The sequence below is a fragment of the Acyrthosiphon pisum genome, chromosome X, assembly GCF_005508785.2.
Source record: "Acyrthosiphon pisum isolate AL4f chromosome X, pea_aphid_22Mar2018_4r6ur, whole genome shotgun sequence".
NCBI classification, from domain to species: domain Eukaryota; kingdom Metazoa; phylum Arthropoda; class Insecta; order Hemiptera; family Aphididae; genus Acyrthosiphon; species Acyrthosiphon pisum.
Genome location: NC_042493.1, coordinates 91,394,151 through 91,408,013, shown reverse-complemented (window position 1 = coordinate 91,408,013; position 13,863 = coordinate 91,394,151). Strand labels below are relative to the sequence as shown.

The 13,863-nt window shown below is 28.8% G+C and overlaps 1 protein-coding gene across 3 annotated transcripts in view; it reads right to left on the bottom strand.

Moving 5' to 3' along the window:
- Positions 1-10,972, bottom strand: part of LOC100159589 (metal transporter CNNM4) — a 95,352-nt gene extending 84,380 nt beyond the window's left edge. For all 3 annotated transcript variants that reach the window (XM_001945461.5, XM_003246957.4, XM_029491177.1), the window contains exon 1: positions 10,134-10,972. In XM_001945461.5, coding sequence (XP_001945496.2) covers positions 10,134-10,439 — 306 coding nt within the window. In that variant the 5' untranslated portion in view covers positions 10,440-10,972. The remainder of the gene's footprint in view (positions 1-10,133) is intronic.
- Positions 10,973-13,863: the final 2,891 nt, after the last annotated feature.

Sequence of the window (13,863 nt, the reverse complement as noted above, 5' to 3'; positions counted from 1 at the left end):
TTCACTTTCTGATCGAACAAGATACTGAAGTTGAAAATCGTAGCATTATTTCGACTACTTATCGTGTACACAGACACAAAAAAAATAAAAAAAAAATAAAAAATAAAAAAAAAATAAAAAAATAAAAAAACACACATCATTGTAAAATCAATACATTCATTGTTCCACTCAGAATCTAAAAAACACACATCATTGTAAAATCAATACATTCATCGTTCCACTCAGAATCTAAAAATTAATTAAATTGGAAACTGAAATTATCTGTAAACAGCTCAATACAAATCAAAAAATTTTGAAAATTGTATCATGTATAGAAAATGGAAATATAAACAACCAGTGAAAATTTCATGTATCTACAGTCATTTTTTTTAAAGTTACACCAAAAACCAAATTCAATTTTGTGAAAAATCGATTTTACGTAAAAATTCCCGTTTTTCCTTAATTTTTCTTTGGTTTTTCTGGGCGCTTTTGAAAATTACTGTGAATTTTAAATTTCGACCTCCCCAATGCACCAACGATATTCACTTTCCAATCGAACAAGATACTGAAGTTGAAAATCGAAGCATTATTTCGACTACGTATCGTGTACACAGACACAAAAAAAAATAAAAAAATAAATAAAAAATAAAAAAATAAAAAAAAACACACATCATTGTAAAATCAATACATTCATCGTTCCACTCAGAATCTAAAACAAAATGCGTTAAATACCTGTATAATGAACTCAATGAACTTATATAAGTAAGATAGTTTTACAGTTTTAATTTTAAATGTATTTAAATATAAAACTGTAAATACTTATGTTATATACGTATAAATATTTTAATTTCAAGTTAACACTGTGCAATACATATATCGAGACATATATTTTTAAACCGTTTAAGTTGCAATCTTAGAATAGATGTATCTGGATAACATTTGAATTATTTCTTTAACAAAGAATTTAATTGATCATTCTTATTTCAAACATTTCATTCAAAATAAATGTATACTTTTTCCTCGACATTTTCAAAGTATACCAAACAAATATAAATGTAAAATATGAATATAAATAACAAGAAAGTACTAAATATTTTATTAGATTTTAATCTGTTATTAATGGGTTCTCAAACTATATTTTTCAAAAAAAAGGCTTCCTAAAAGTATATAATACCTATACGTTTTACTTTGTATTTAAACATGTTTGACCTTGAGTAGGTATATAATTTGTTTGACAAATCTCGTAAAATGATTTGTTTTTAATAAATTTATCATGATTCTTACTTAATATAGTAAGAAAAATAAGTAAAAACATTAATAATCCATAGGAAACTCATGTAGGCTAATACTAAACTATGGTAAATGAACACATAAAGAAATTGTTTATAGTACATTTTTACTCAGATTTTTACTAAATTTTACAATAAAATTATGCTATATTAAATAATTTAATATACCTACCTTGTAATTGAGTGAGCCGATTTTTTCTTATTATTTAAGAAATAACCATGTATTTATAATAAATTATTAAGTCATCATGACCAAAATTAAAATGAAATGGCTCTTTCCCTATGATGAGTTATATTAATAATAAATGAATGACGATGAATGATTATAAAGACGGGAAGGCACCAAGGAGGTAAAAGCAATTTTATTATATTAGCATAACTAACCAATTTTGGCTCTTATTACTACGCTAATTGAAATCTAATACTCATTAAAAACAATTAGAAATTTTAATTTGAATAACGTATAAGACAATTATTGTTAATTACGATTTACTGCAATAGTAATATAAGAGTTAATACTATTAATTATTATATTGATAAAAAAATAATAATACATTACCTATGTAGTTTATATTTTTGAAATTATTTTAGGTAATAATAGTTAATTTATCATCTATTGGGCAGTTTAATTAAAAGCTAATGCCTGATAAATAGTATCAATTATTCTGTTCTTAACGATTATTAGCAAAATATGAATAGTAACAATTGTGGTAGTATAAGAACTATACCTACTAGATTCTAATTTCCATTATTTTTCCCTCAGTAATAATTATTTGTTTGTTTTAACAGCAGAATGGGATAGGAAAATATATAGGACCTAAAAATGAAAAGAAGGCAATGGATAACATGGACTACGATAATGTTGCCATAGATGCGTTGACGAGTATTGATTTGTAACACGGGCGCTCACTAACAATATTTTCCACTCGGCTGCGCCCAAGTATACTGGCAAGAAACTCGGTAGGTATTAGTATGTTAGTTAAGTAATACGGATAGGCACAAAGCAATGTAGGTATTGACGTCTTAATGGACGAATTCACATGCACACGTCAATCCAATCAGATCACGACATTAACCACTAACTAGTACCTATACTATGATACGTAGACCGGGACACATAATATACTGATATAGATATACAATGAATTATAAATGACAAGATTTATTATATACCTATGGTATTGATATCACAATATATCATCGATTATACTTACAATTCAAATAACTGTGTACCTACTATAAATTTATAAGGAAGAAACTACGTTAAGGATCATACGTTAAAATATTTGAACTATGAAAAAAACACCAAATAAATAATACTTCGCCAATTTGTTTTATAAGCTGTAGGAGAAATAAAATATTTCTTAAAATGGTCTATCAACTCCATCAACTTTAATTTCATAAAATAATAATAATTACTTAAATGTGTAGATATCTTTAAATTACAAAACACATAATCTGATCTAATTCGTAAGGTAAAATATTTTAATAATATAGAAAGACGATAAAAGAACACGAAAATAATAGGGTAATAATATTAAATGCTTACTTTTTAATATATATATATATATAGATAGATAGATAGATAGATAGATAGATAGATAGATAGATAGATAGATAGATAGATAGATAGATAGATAGATAGAAAGATAGATAGATAGATACGGAATTGATTCAAAATCATATATTTTATTCAAATAAAGTCTCGTGAATAATAATATTGTTTTAAAATTTAAATATGGTAAAAATAAACTTTGAAATATGTATGTACTATGTACGTATATATATAGTAATAAATTACAACTGTCTTTTCGAATATACTAAATTATACAAAACACCCGTTTTAATATATTATTTTTAGAAATCGATAAATAAGGTATTTCAAGTATTTCACATTTTATGCTTCCGAAAACATAATTTAATTTTTAACAAGTTCAAGATACGAAGACACAGGTTCTGTGCTCTAAATTAGTTACCTAGTTAAATGTATTTTATAAATTGTATGTGAATTATTACGAAACTCATCACTTTTTTATAACAAAAATATGAAAAATTTGCCACTTTTTTAAAATACAAATTATTAGGCACCTACATAATAGATTTCTCTTAGTATACTAGTTTCTAAAAGTAATTTATAACATAATATCCCTGTACCCTCCATTTTGGCATTTAACATTTTTCCCCGTTATTTTTAGATGGTTCCATTGACAGTCGCCAAGGTATATACTTATATTATATAAGTATAATTTATATTACTATTGAGTCTTAGAAATATTTAGGCCGTAGAACTTAGATTTTTTAAGCAGAACCAATCTGGTGGCGTTAGCTTTAATATTACAGTGGTTTGACTTATTATGGAAGTAAAGAACATTATCTGTGCTTTTATGACGGCTTTGTTATGTTAGGTACTAGGTAGATATTTAAATGTTTCTGTAATATATCAATATATAGTTATTTGTAAATTGTAATCCTTCACAATATATTCGTAACTTATAAACCAATATTGAAAAATCGTAACTTTTTACTCAAAATGTTTTCATGTACAACACTTACTGTGTTTTTTAATTTAAGTTTAATAATAGTTCAATTCACTGTAATACTAAAGATAACAATACAAGGTTGGTAGATCGTACGTGGTTCTGTTGGACGTACATTTTCTTTGTTGTGAGTGGATCAGAGAGAGAACACAAATAGCTGATAATTGATATCATCTTAATTAATTTTCAAAGTTTTGGGTTTTTGTTACCCATCTTAAGCTAGTATTACACTTGTTCGACTTCGGTCGATCGATCAACACATTTAGTCATCGACAAAAAGTCAGTGAACATAAAATGAAAGTATTTGTCATCAATCGATTAACCGATGACGAACCAATGCTTACCCGTCAGAATGCATCGTAATACACAATTTTATTGTGAAATATAATTGTAACACAATTCCAGAGAATTTTTTATTAGAAAATCTAAATAATATTGTCTATACATTTTCAGAGCAGTTGTGGCACTAAGATTATGGCATCTGCCATGACTGCAGCAACCATGACAACAACCAAATTAGTATAAAACAATCTTATAGTAAATAGCAGTGTTGGGTAAGTTACTTTTAAAAAGTAATAAAGTTACTTTAATCGTTACTAGGAGATAAATGTAATGAAGTTACTTTACTCGTTACTCAAATAAAATTGTAATGAAATTACTTTAATTTTCAAATAGAAAAGTAACTCATTACCTACTTTCTCGTTACAAAAATAAAAAAAAATTTTTAATTTCTTGGCAATTAAATTCTGCAGGCAAATTGAACAAGCAAATTCTTTATAAAACCTATATAGACGTATATAATAGGATCATATAAAATGTAGTCTTCCACACAAGTTATATTCATAGGAAACCTATTTAAAGGAATCAAATTAAATAATAAATTTAATTAACTGTTCTCGTGATTTACGGTGCAATTAAACATTTCAAATGTCAAAACCATTGAAAACTGAATTGTGCTGAGTTAAAATTAAATATATAATATACATATTAGATTGGTAAACATAATAATACCCGCATTATACATATATTTTTTTTCAATTCGCAATAGGCATACCTATAGGTAGGTACTTAATAATTCGAAGCTGTAACGCGTTATTCTATAGAAATTACTTTTCAAAAGTAATTTCCATTACTTTTTCGTTACTTGGAAATAATTCTAATGAAATTACGTAACGCGTTACAAGCAAAGTAACGCCGTTACAGTAACGCGTTATTTTCGTTACGTTACTACCCAACACTGGCAAATAGTTAGAAACGCCACTCCGTAATCTATTAGCCACAGAAAATATTAGAAGATTTCGTAAATTCAAATTATTTTAGATCGTTTTTTTAAATATTTGAAAGCTCAAATCATATATTTTAGATAAATTTCAATATCACGTATTAAGAAAAACTAAATAACTAATGACTTAAGCTTCCTTAATAGAATATAGTTATGGACGAATGTAAGTTAGTAGGTAGGTATTTGTTATTTTCTGATAAAAATAAATAAATACTATTTACAAGACATAAATCATAAAAATTAATAATTGAATTAATTAGGGAGAAAATATAAATTATTTGGTATTTACAAACTTGAAAAATGTCTTGAAATTTAAACAATAGGATTCATTAAAAACTCAAACAAATAGTCAATAGAAGGTATATGAATATTCAATGTATAATAAATCAATATGCGTCTTACATGACTGCATGAAGATTTTTATTACACACAAATCATTAGGTAGGTAGGTAAAAAATATACTTTAATTTAAAAAAGTAACTTATCTTGTCAGGTGTTTCAATATTAGAAGTATAATATACATTAGTACCTATATGAGTGTATTATACTTGTAAAGGATTAGATCCGATCCTAAGGACGAGATGATACTCTCTAATATGTTTAATCCCGTTTAGGTAGGTACCTATATTTTCAAGAGGCAAACAATAAAATGACACTTCAATCTTTTGTTGATCATTTTTTAAGAGAAAAGCTATACACTGTTTGCCTAGCCTAATACAAACTAGCCCTAAAGATGACAACAAATTTGTTTAAAAGAATCATTTTTTCTTTATATATAAGGTATAGGTACAATATGTTTGTATTACAGTACCTACCGAGGTACCTACCTATATCATTTTGTTTAGTATTTCAGGTTTAATTTCTAAATGGATTAGTCTTAAAACTGTCAAAATTTAAAATTAATAGAAATTTATAATTTTAGACCAACTACCTATATATTATGTAATATGTCGTTCTTTAAAAATAATTTACGACATAATACAGTAGGCAGATGTGTTATATTCTGTTAATTTAAAAACATATATCAAATAATGTACATTAATTATTAGTTAGATAAGTATTCATGAATATTTGTTTATTTTTAATTAAAATAAAACATAAAATTTCATGAAACAAGTCATTAGGTTTTAAATACATACATAGGTATGACTAAAAATGTATACAAGAACAATTACTTCTATTTCTAGTGCCTACTTAATACATAAATACATGAAAGGAACTAACTACATTTTTACATTCAAATATATAAAAATTACTAAGTAATCAACTCCTCAAAATTAAAAATAAAATCAATAGGGACCTATTTTAAAACTTACTAAGTACTGGTCTTTGTACTAGTATATCTACCTACATTGATAATTGATAAGATGTATATCTAACTATAATAGGTAAGCATTATACTCAACATTATATTATATATCAGATACTGAATAAATCTAGAAATATGTTTGTTTAACAATTGTTAGTAATAATTTATTACAATCAGGGCTATTGTTAGGGCGGGGAGGGGGAAAATCGAGGGTAAAATGTTCACAAATGTAGTGCATTGAGCTTAGAACGTCAATATTGTAATTAGTAGCAAATAGAAAATTGCCTCACAAATTGATCTTAAGTCTAAAGTATTAGGTACTAGAATTAATTACAACAAACCATCATTGCCGTCAACACTTGAAATAACCATTGATATACGTACAATTCCTATAATATTTTTTATTGTTGCCATACTACTTACATAATTCCTCGTATAATTCTGAGTTCTGATGGTAGAATTTTTAATTCACATTATTCATTATATACTTATATAGTTATATCCAGCAATTATTATATAATTAAATATAGTTTATATTTTATACCTACCTATAACTATAGCAATAATAAAGTGGTAACAGTGGTATCATTTGTGAGACAACACTTGTAAATCCCAACAATTATATTAGATTGTACCCAAATTTAAGGCAGTTTTAAATAATAACATCTTTTTTACTAATAACACTTTTTACTTAAAGTAGGTCTACACATTCATTTTAGTTGTTAAAGGAGTTTTTACTTAGGTATTGGTTAGTTAATTAATTTAATGCCCATTAGTTTTTTTTTTAGTTCTTTTATTACAATTTTTAAATTTCTGGTACCTAACTTTTCTATAATTTCATCTATGTTTAATTTCTAACAACTTTAAAATCGTTTTCAATGTTTTTTTTTTTTTTTTTTTATTAACTTGGCCAATAATATACAATTTTTAAATACTTATCTAAAATGTAATAGGTACCACATAGTCATGAAACTTGACAGTCGTATAATAAAACCTAATAAAAACAATATTACTACCAATTACGTTAATGCCATGTATACAGACATGTATACATAATCATTTTGAATAATTAGTTAGTGGACAACATCTAAAATTAACTCAGTACTTTCTACAACTGCATTACCTCATTCTTTACACTGTAAAATATATTATGTTTAAAATTACATGAAATGCGTACGAACGCTCAAACAACTTACTTGTAGTTTAACACTACACCAATACAACATTATATTATTGTCAAGTAATATACAACCCATGATTTGTATGTTTACTGTACAGATTGAAATGTATCAACTTATTATAAGGTTTTTTTGTTAATAAAATTGTAGGAAGCTATTAAATCATTAATAAATTACTTTTTTTATTTAGTTTAATAAATAAAAATATATTTATAAGGCTACTGTAATATAAAATGAGTGTAGAGAAATTAGATGTATCCTCGGATGTATCTATACAGCATCGGTAGTTGACATTTAATATTCTTCCAAAGAATATGCGAGAACGTAATGAATGAAGTGAAGAAATAATTAGTTTCACAATGATAACAAACATATTTTAAGAGTAGGTATTAAAAGTAAAATTGAACATTCTACAGAATTCTTGCAGAGTTTGTATGATTTCCCTAGAAATTTAAATGCCCATAAGTAATTGTAAATACCAATGCTTCAAAAATGTTTATTAATACCATTATTACTATTACTAGGTACTTCTTATTAAAAAATAAAAACATTAATTATTATAATAAAGTGTTTATTGCAAAGGATATATTTTATAATTCTTGTCACAAGCCGTGTACATTGATTGTATACCTACGTCCTACATATTTTATCTTCTCCCCCCCCCCCTAAAAAGTGTTATTTTGAAACTGTCCGTCTATATAAATGAATTTCTCCCGCTTATGTTACCTATATATGAAACAAGAATTGGATTTTCTGTTAAGAAGTAGGTAGGACGTAGGTATATACATCAATACCTGAATGCATAAATATCAACAAGCCAAAATATACAATTTAATACATATAATATTACATAGGTACTTTGAGCAAAAACTATAATTTAATTCTCAGTGGTTTTGCTAAAAAGCCTATTCTATTAAAGATTCTATACAAAGCCAACATGAGTACTTAATTTTGTTCTGCAAGTAAATACCTACAGTAAGGTTTTTGAGAATTTTATGAAAAAAAATTGGTTCATACGATCGTAGTATACTAAATAGTTATTCCATTAAAATATGTATTTAACTCGAGATTTAACTACTTCATTAGATATAACCAAATGCACAACACAAGTAATAACATATATTATATTATTATAAGTATAGGTACCATAAAGAGTAACCATAATGTTTGTACTCATGTATAAGTTACTCACAACATAAGTATGTACAAAAAAATATCAATAAAATTAATTTTAAGGAAAGTATTTATATCCAGTGATCACCATTTGTATACCTATTGCCATTGATTTTAAAATACGTAAGTAAGCCATAAGCATAGGAGTTTTTAGTGACTAAAACTATGGTTTCTGCCGCTAGTTTCACTGTATCCGTTTGCATTAAGCGCAATCAATGCTATTGCTTATTTGCTTATACAAAACATAATTAGATGACTATTTGGGCATTTGCACCATAATTAAATGATAATAGGTACCTACTTAATAATATATTTGTTATGTTATTTTTATTTTGGTTATTATATTTATTTAGTTAAATTAACTGTAATTTAAAAATCAGAAATTCTTGCATAATAAAAAAATACAATTTAATACAACTATTATAACTCTGACTATACAAATGATACAACACCTCCATCTATCTATATACACATACCTAAGCTCGCTACCTGAATCTAAATCTAATGTTAGATAATATAATAATATGTTATATATTTAGGTACTATACTCGGTACTATATTTTTTGATTTTCTCTAAGGTTTAATCTAATACTTAAGTTCAAAAAAACTTATAAGATACCTACAACCTACCTAAACTATTTTCATAACACCAAACCTACTTAGGTAAATAATATGTTTTGTAATATTTCTTACACGCCTAAGAACGAGCCTAAGAATTTTAATTTCAAAAAGTAGGATTTTTCCTACTGAGGTACCTACCAATATTAAATTATTAGTATTGCGTAGAAATTAGGGGCTATACCTAGACTAAAAACAATAAGTTAATTTTTAACAAATAAATTATGAATAACTGGCTAAAAATGTTTTGTCTAATTTTATATTAATAGTATGAATACCTCTACTGATATTCTTTATATTTCTTATTAGGTACCTATATTCGAGATTATATTATTCTTTATTTACCTAATAGCATTATTAACATTTCTAGTTATTTTTATTTTTAAATGTTTAATACTTATTAGGTAGGTACATACCTACATATTTATCTCGATATTTATTAAGTTAAGAAAGCAATAAATCAATAGACAACTACACATAATTCAAGTAGGTACCTACCTATCTAGCAACATAAAGCTGTAAGTAAAAAATCTTTAGTTTATGGGGCAATTTTTGAAATTTAATATAGGTATAGGTAGGTAGTTACCTTTATATTAAACAGTTTTACTAGCATTTTTAAGTCTTGGTAGAACCATATTATAGACATTACCTATATCCAATATGTACAAATAATATTCTGCAACTGAATATTATGTTAAAGCATCGGTTACAGATTTCCATCGGCACACACTCTAATTTACTACCTTGTGATTATAAGAGTAAGCTCACCTGTTTAAAAACATGGTTGTCAGAATCAATGTTCTTCATCGGATGGTTTTTAAAACACTCAGAGCCACGTAACGCAAGTCTAGAGGTGGGCCTGATTTTTATGTTTTCATTGAGTCCTTGTCCAAACATGCCAACTGTCAAATTGACGTACAAATCTTTGGTTTCATCCTGGGTGAACTTTGTGTGGTTGACGACTTCCACCAAACTTACAAACGAACCGCCGTACGATGCCGACACGACCAATCCGTCGCACAACACCAACAACACAATAATCGCTAACGTTCTTTTCGGGCTGAACGCAGCCATCGTTGCTATCGTCCGGAACGGTTGAGACGGGAGGCGCAATGGGCCTATTCGATGGTTGGGGGAAAAAAAAATTTAAAAAACCAAAAGCAACAACCGACCGAACAACAAACGTAGGTATACAACCTGAGGAGTGTTAACTGTGTGTGCGCACAGTGGTCTCAGGAAGTGCTACGTACATTGCGGTTACGGATCGAACGGGACGCCGAAGGTCGAAGTGAAAAGTGTTCCAAATTATTTATTTTATTCTAATGATTGTTCGCGTCTCAAACGAAAATTCAAAAAATCGGTTCGAAACGCACACGCCGGGCGCGCGGGAGCGGGGACGATGACACACGACTGAGAACGGCGCGCGACTGAACCGCGATGGGAACGCACGGGGACGACGAAGACGAGGGAGAAAAAAATAACCGGCGCCGCCTGGAAACTGGAAACGCGCGCGCTGAGTCGAACGGCCGATGCAGTGAGCAGTGGCAGTCGTGGACGACGACGTGTGCGCGCGGCGATGTTGCGACGAGTGCGCGGTGCGGCGGCGGTAGCACGGCGCGACCGAACTAAACCGGCGGCGGCGGCGGCGGCGGGCATCAGCAGCAGCTGTTGTCATCGCCCCCACAGTGGCGGTGGCGGTGCGGTGGTGGCTGTGACGGCGCGCCGTAACAGTGTAGTGTTGTAGTGTAGTCGTCGGCGGGGCCGCCCCGGCCAGTGCGAGTTGTAGTTGTGTTGTTGTTGCTGTTATCAGTTAGATTAGCGCGCGTGGCTCATGCAGCTGCTCGCGACGTCGTCTGATAGCGGGGCAATGTGGCCCGACCGCAGATAGTAACCGTTAACGATGTTAACGTAACACAAATATTGCGACGGTCGTTGTGCTATCTATTCTGTAGCTAATGTCGGTGGCCGGTGCTACTGTCACTACGCGCGCGTAACCGGTAGCGGACCGTCGGCTTGTCGCTGATAAACGATCGGGAGCTTCCGTTTTCGTGACTGATCGCCCGGCGGACGGTCGTAAAACGGTCTGGCAGGAATCGTTACAGAACGGGGCAGATAATATAACCTAAACGTTATACCCAAAACTTTTATTTTGACCCGACGTCGTTATCCTTCCTTATGGTCGAAACGACCGCACTTAATTGATGTAATTTAGGTGTATGATTTTTTTCTATATGTATAGTAGGTACTTAAAACTTGACATGGTATACTTACGACTTACCTAGTATGTCTAATAACCTTTAATCGGGTCATCGTAATTAATTATAAATACCTATAATATGATTACTCTTTACCGATTAGAGGTGTATTTCTAAATTCACTCGCAGAAAAAAGAAACTAAATTTTGAAACCCCATACCCTGCTTAATACTGTGGTCATGTCGACCAATAGGTACCTATATATTCCTACGTGACAAATTGCGTTTGTATAACATGAATTATACAATGATAATTTTTTTTTTAGGTTTTTTAAATAGAAAATCCAAGTATTAAATATTTATTTAAGTATATTAGTACAATTTACAATATTTTGAATAAATTTGAATTTTTTTTTCAATTTATATTGCTTTACTGCGGTTGAAAAGACGTGACTAACGAGATAAATAGATAATATACTTCAAAACGATTGAATACGCCATAATTCATGAATTATGATGAGTTAGGTATTAAAGAATCTAAAATATCGTTTTGTTGCATCAAATAATTGGATAGTCAGAAACCAAAACATACAAACTGAACACAAACATAAAAAATGTTGTCAAGTGGATGTCGCTCTGCTGTACAGTAGGATACAAGGAGGTCACTGTAATGGATGGTGTTAAATTTAAACTCAATGATATAAGTAATAATGTAATATCATTGTACAAGAAAATGCGATAACGGTCAGTCGGACTATGAATTACCTATGATATTGATATAATTAAGTATATTAATAAATTGATGATATTATTGTGAATAAAGTAAATTATATATAACCTATTTACGTGGAATCTTATTGTTTTAAATTTTCAATCGTTAACTATAAAAGTTGAAAATTTTATATATTTTTAACTACAAAATAATTATTAAATTTTGTCAAAAATCAAACTTTAAATGATAATAAAAAAAAATTGTGACTGGATTTTTAATATTATTCAAATAACATTACAACAATATATTAATAGCCTTGTTTAACATTTTCAAGCTTTTTTACTCAATGAATGAGATCTTGTTGGCATACGTAGAAAAAAAACTAAAAAAATTGAAAACTGACAATGTCCTTACTCCTTAACCAGTTCAAAACAAATTAAAATAATATGTAAATCGTATTGTGTAATGTGTATAGAAAACGCTAATATAAACCAGGGGCGTAGCCAAGGGTGGGTTATCAGGTCACAACCCCCCCCCATGAGTTTTTTAAAACCCCTAAAAAAATGGCAAAAATATTTTTCAAGATTAAAAAACTTTAAACTTGATATTTTATACATTCGTGTGAAAAAATGTCTGCTTCGTCATACATGGAGTAATGCTAACCTTTTAGCGATTTATATAAATATAGGTAAGTTTATCAACAAATTTTGGCAAACCCTCCCCCCCCATGAGAAAATCCTGGCTACGCGCCTGATATAAACAACCAGTGAAAATTTCATGCATCTGTGGTCAGTTTTCTTAGAGTTACACCAAAAACCAAAATCGATTTTATCAAAAACCGATTTTGCATAAGAAATTGATATAATCGTTTTACTTTAATTATAAATTCCAAGCGGAGTGATGAATATATCGATCTTACAATGATTTGTTTTTTTCGTGTTGTTCCTGTGTAGATGATAATTAATCGAAATATTGTTTCAATTTTCAACTTAAAGTTCCTAGTAGTTTTCAAAAGCGCCGGGAAAAACGAAATAAAAATTAACTAAGAACGGGAATTTTTACTCAAAGTCGGTTTTCGACAAAACCGATTTTGGTTTTTGTTGTAACTCTAAAAAAATTAAATTTGAATATGGTTGTTTATATTAGCGTTTTTTATACACGATACGGTTTTCAAAATATTTTGATTTGTTTTGAATTCTGTTTACGGACATTTTCAGTTTTTTTCTATGAATGTCTATTAAATTTAATTTGTTTGGTAAAAAGGCTTGAAAATATAATACAAGGCTCTTAATATATTGTTACAACCGCGATATTTGAAAAATATTAAAAATCCATATCCACAGTTTTTTTTAAGCATCTAAAGTTCAAATATTGACAAAATACGTAAAAACGACGAAAATTTGTAAATTATTTTGAGTTATAAATTCATAAATTTTTTTCTTTTGAAATTTAAGATTTGAAAATGTAATGCAAGATTCGTCATAAGTTTGTCAACTTTTGCCAACAAAAAAAATGTCTACAAGAAAGAATTTTTATGAGCGTTTGAAATTCATAATTTTACATTGGATATTCACTCGATTTCTGATGTACCG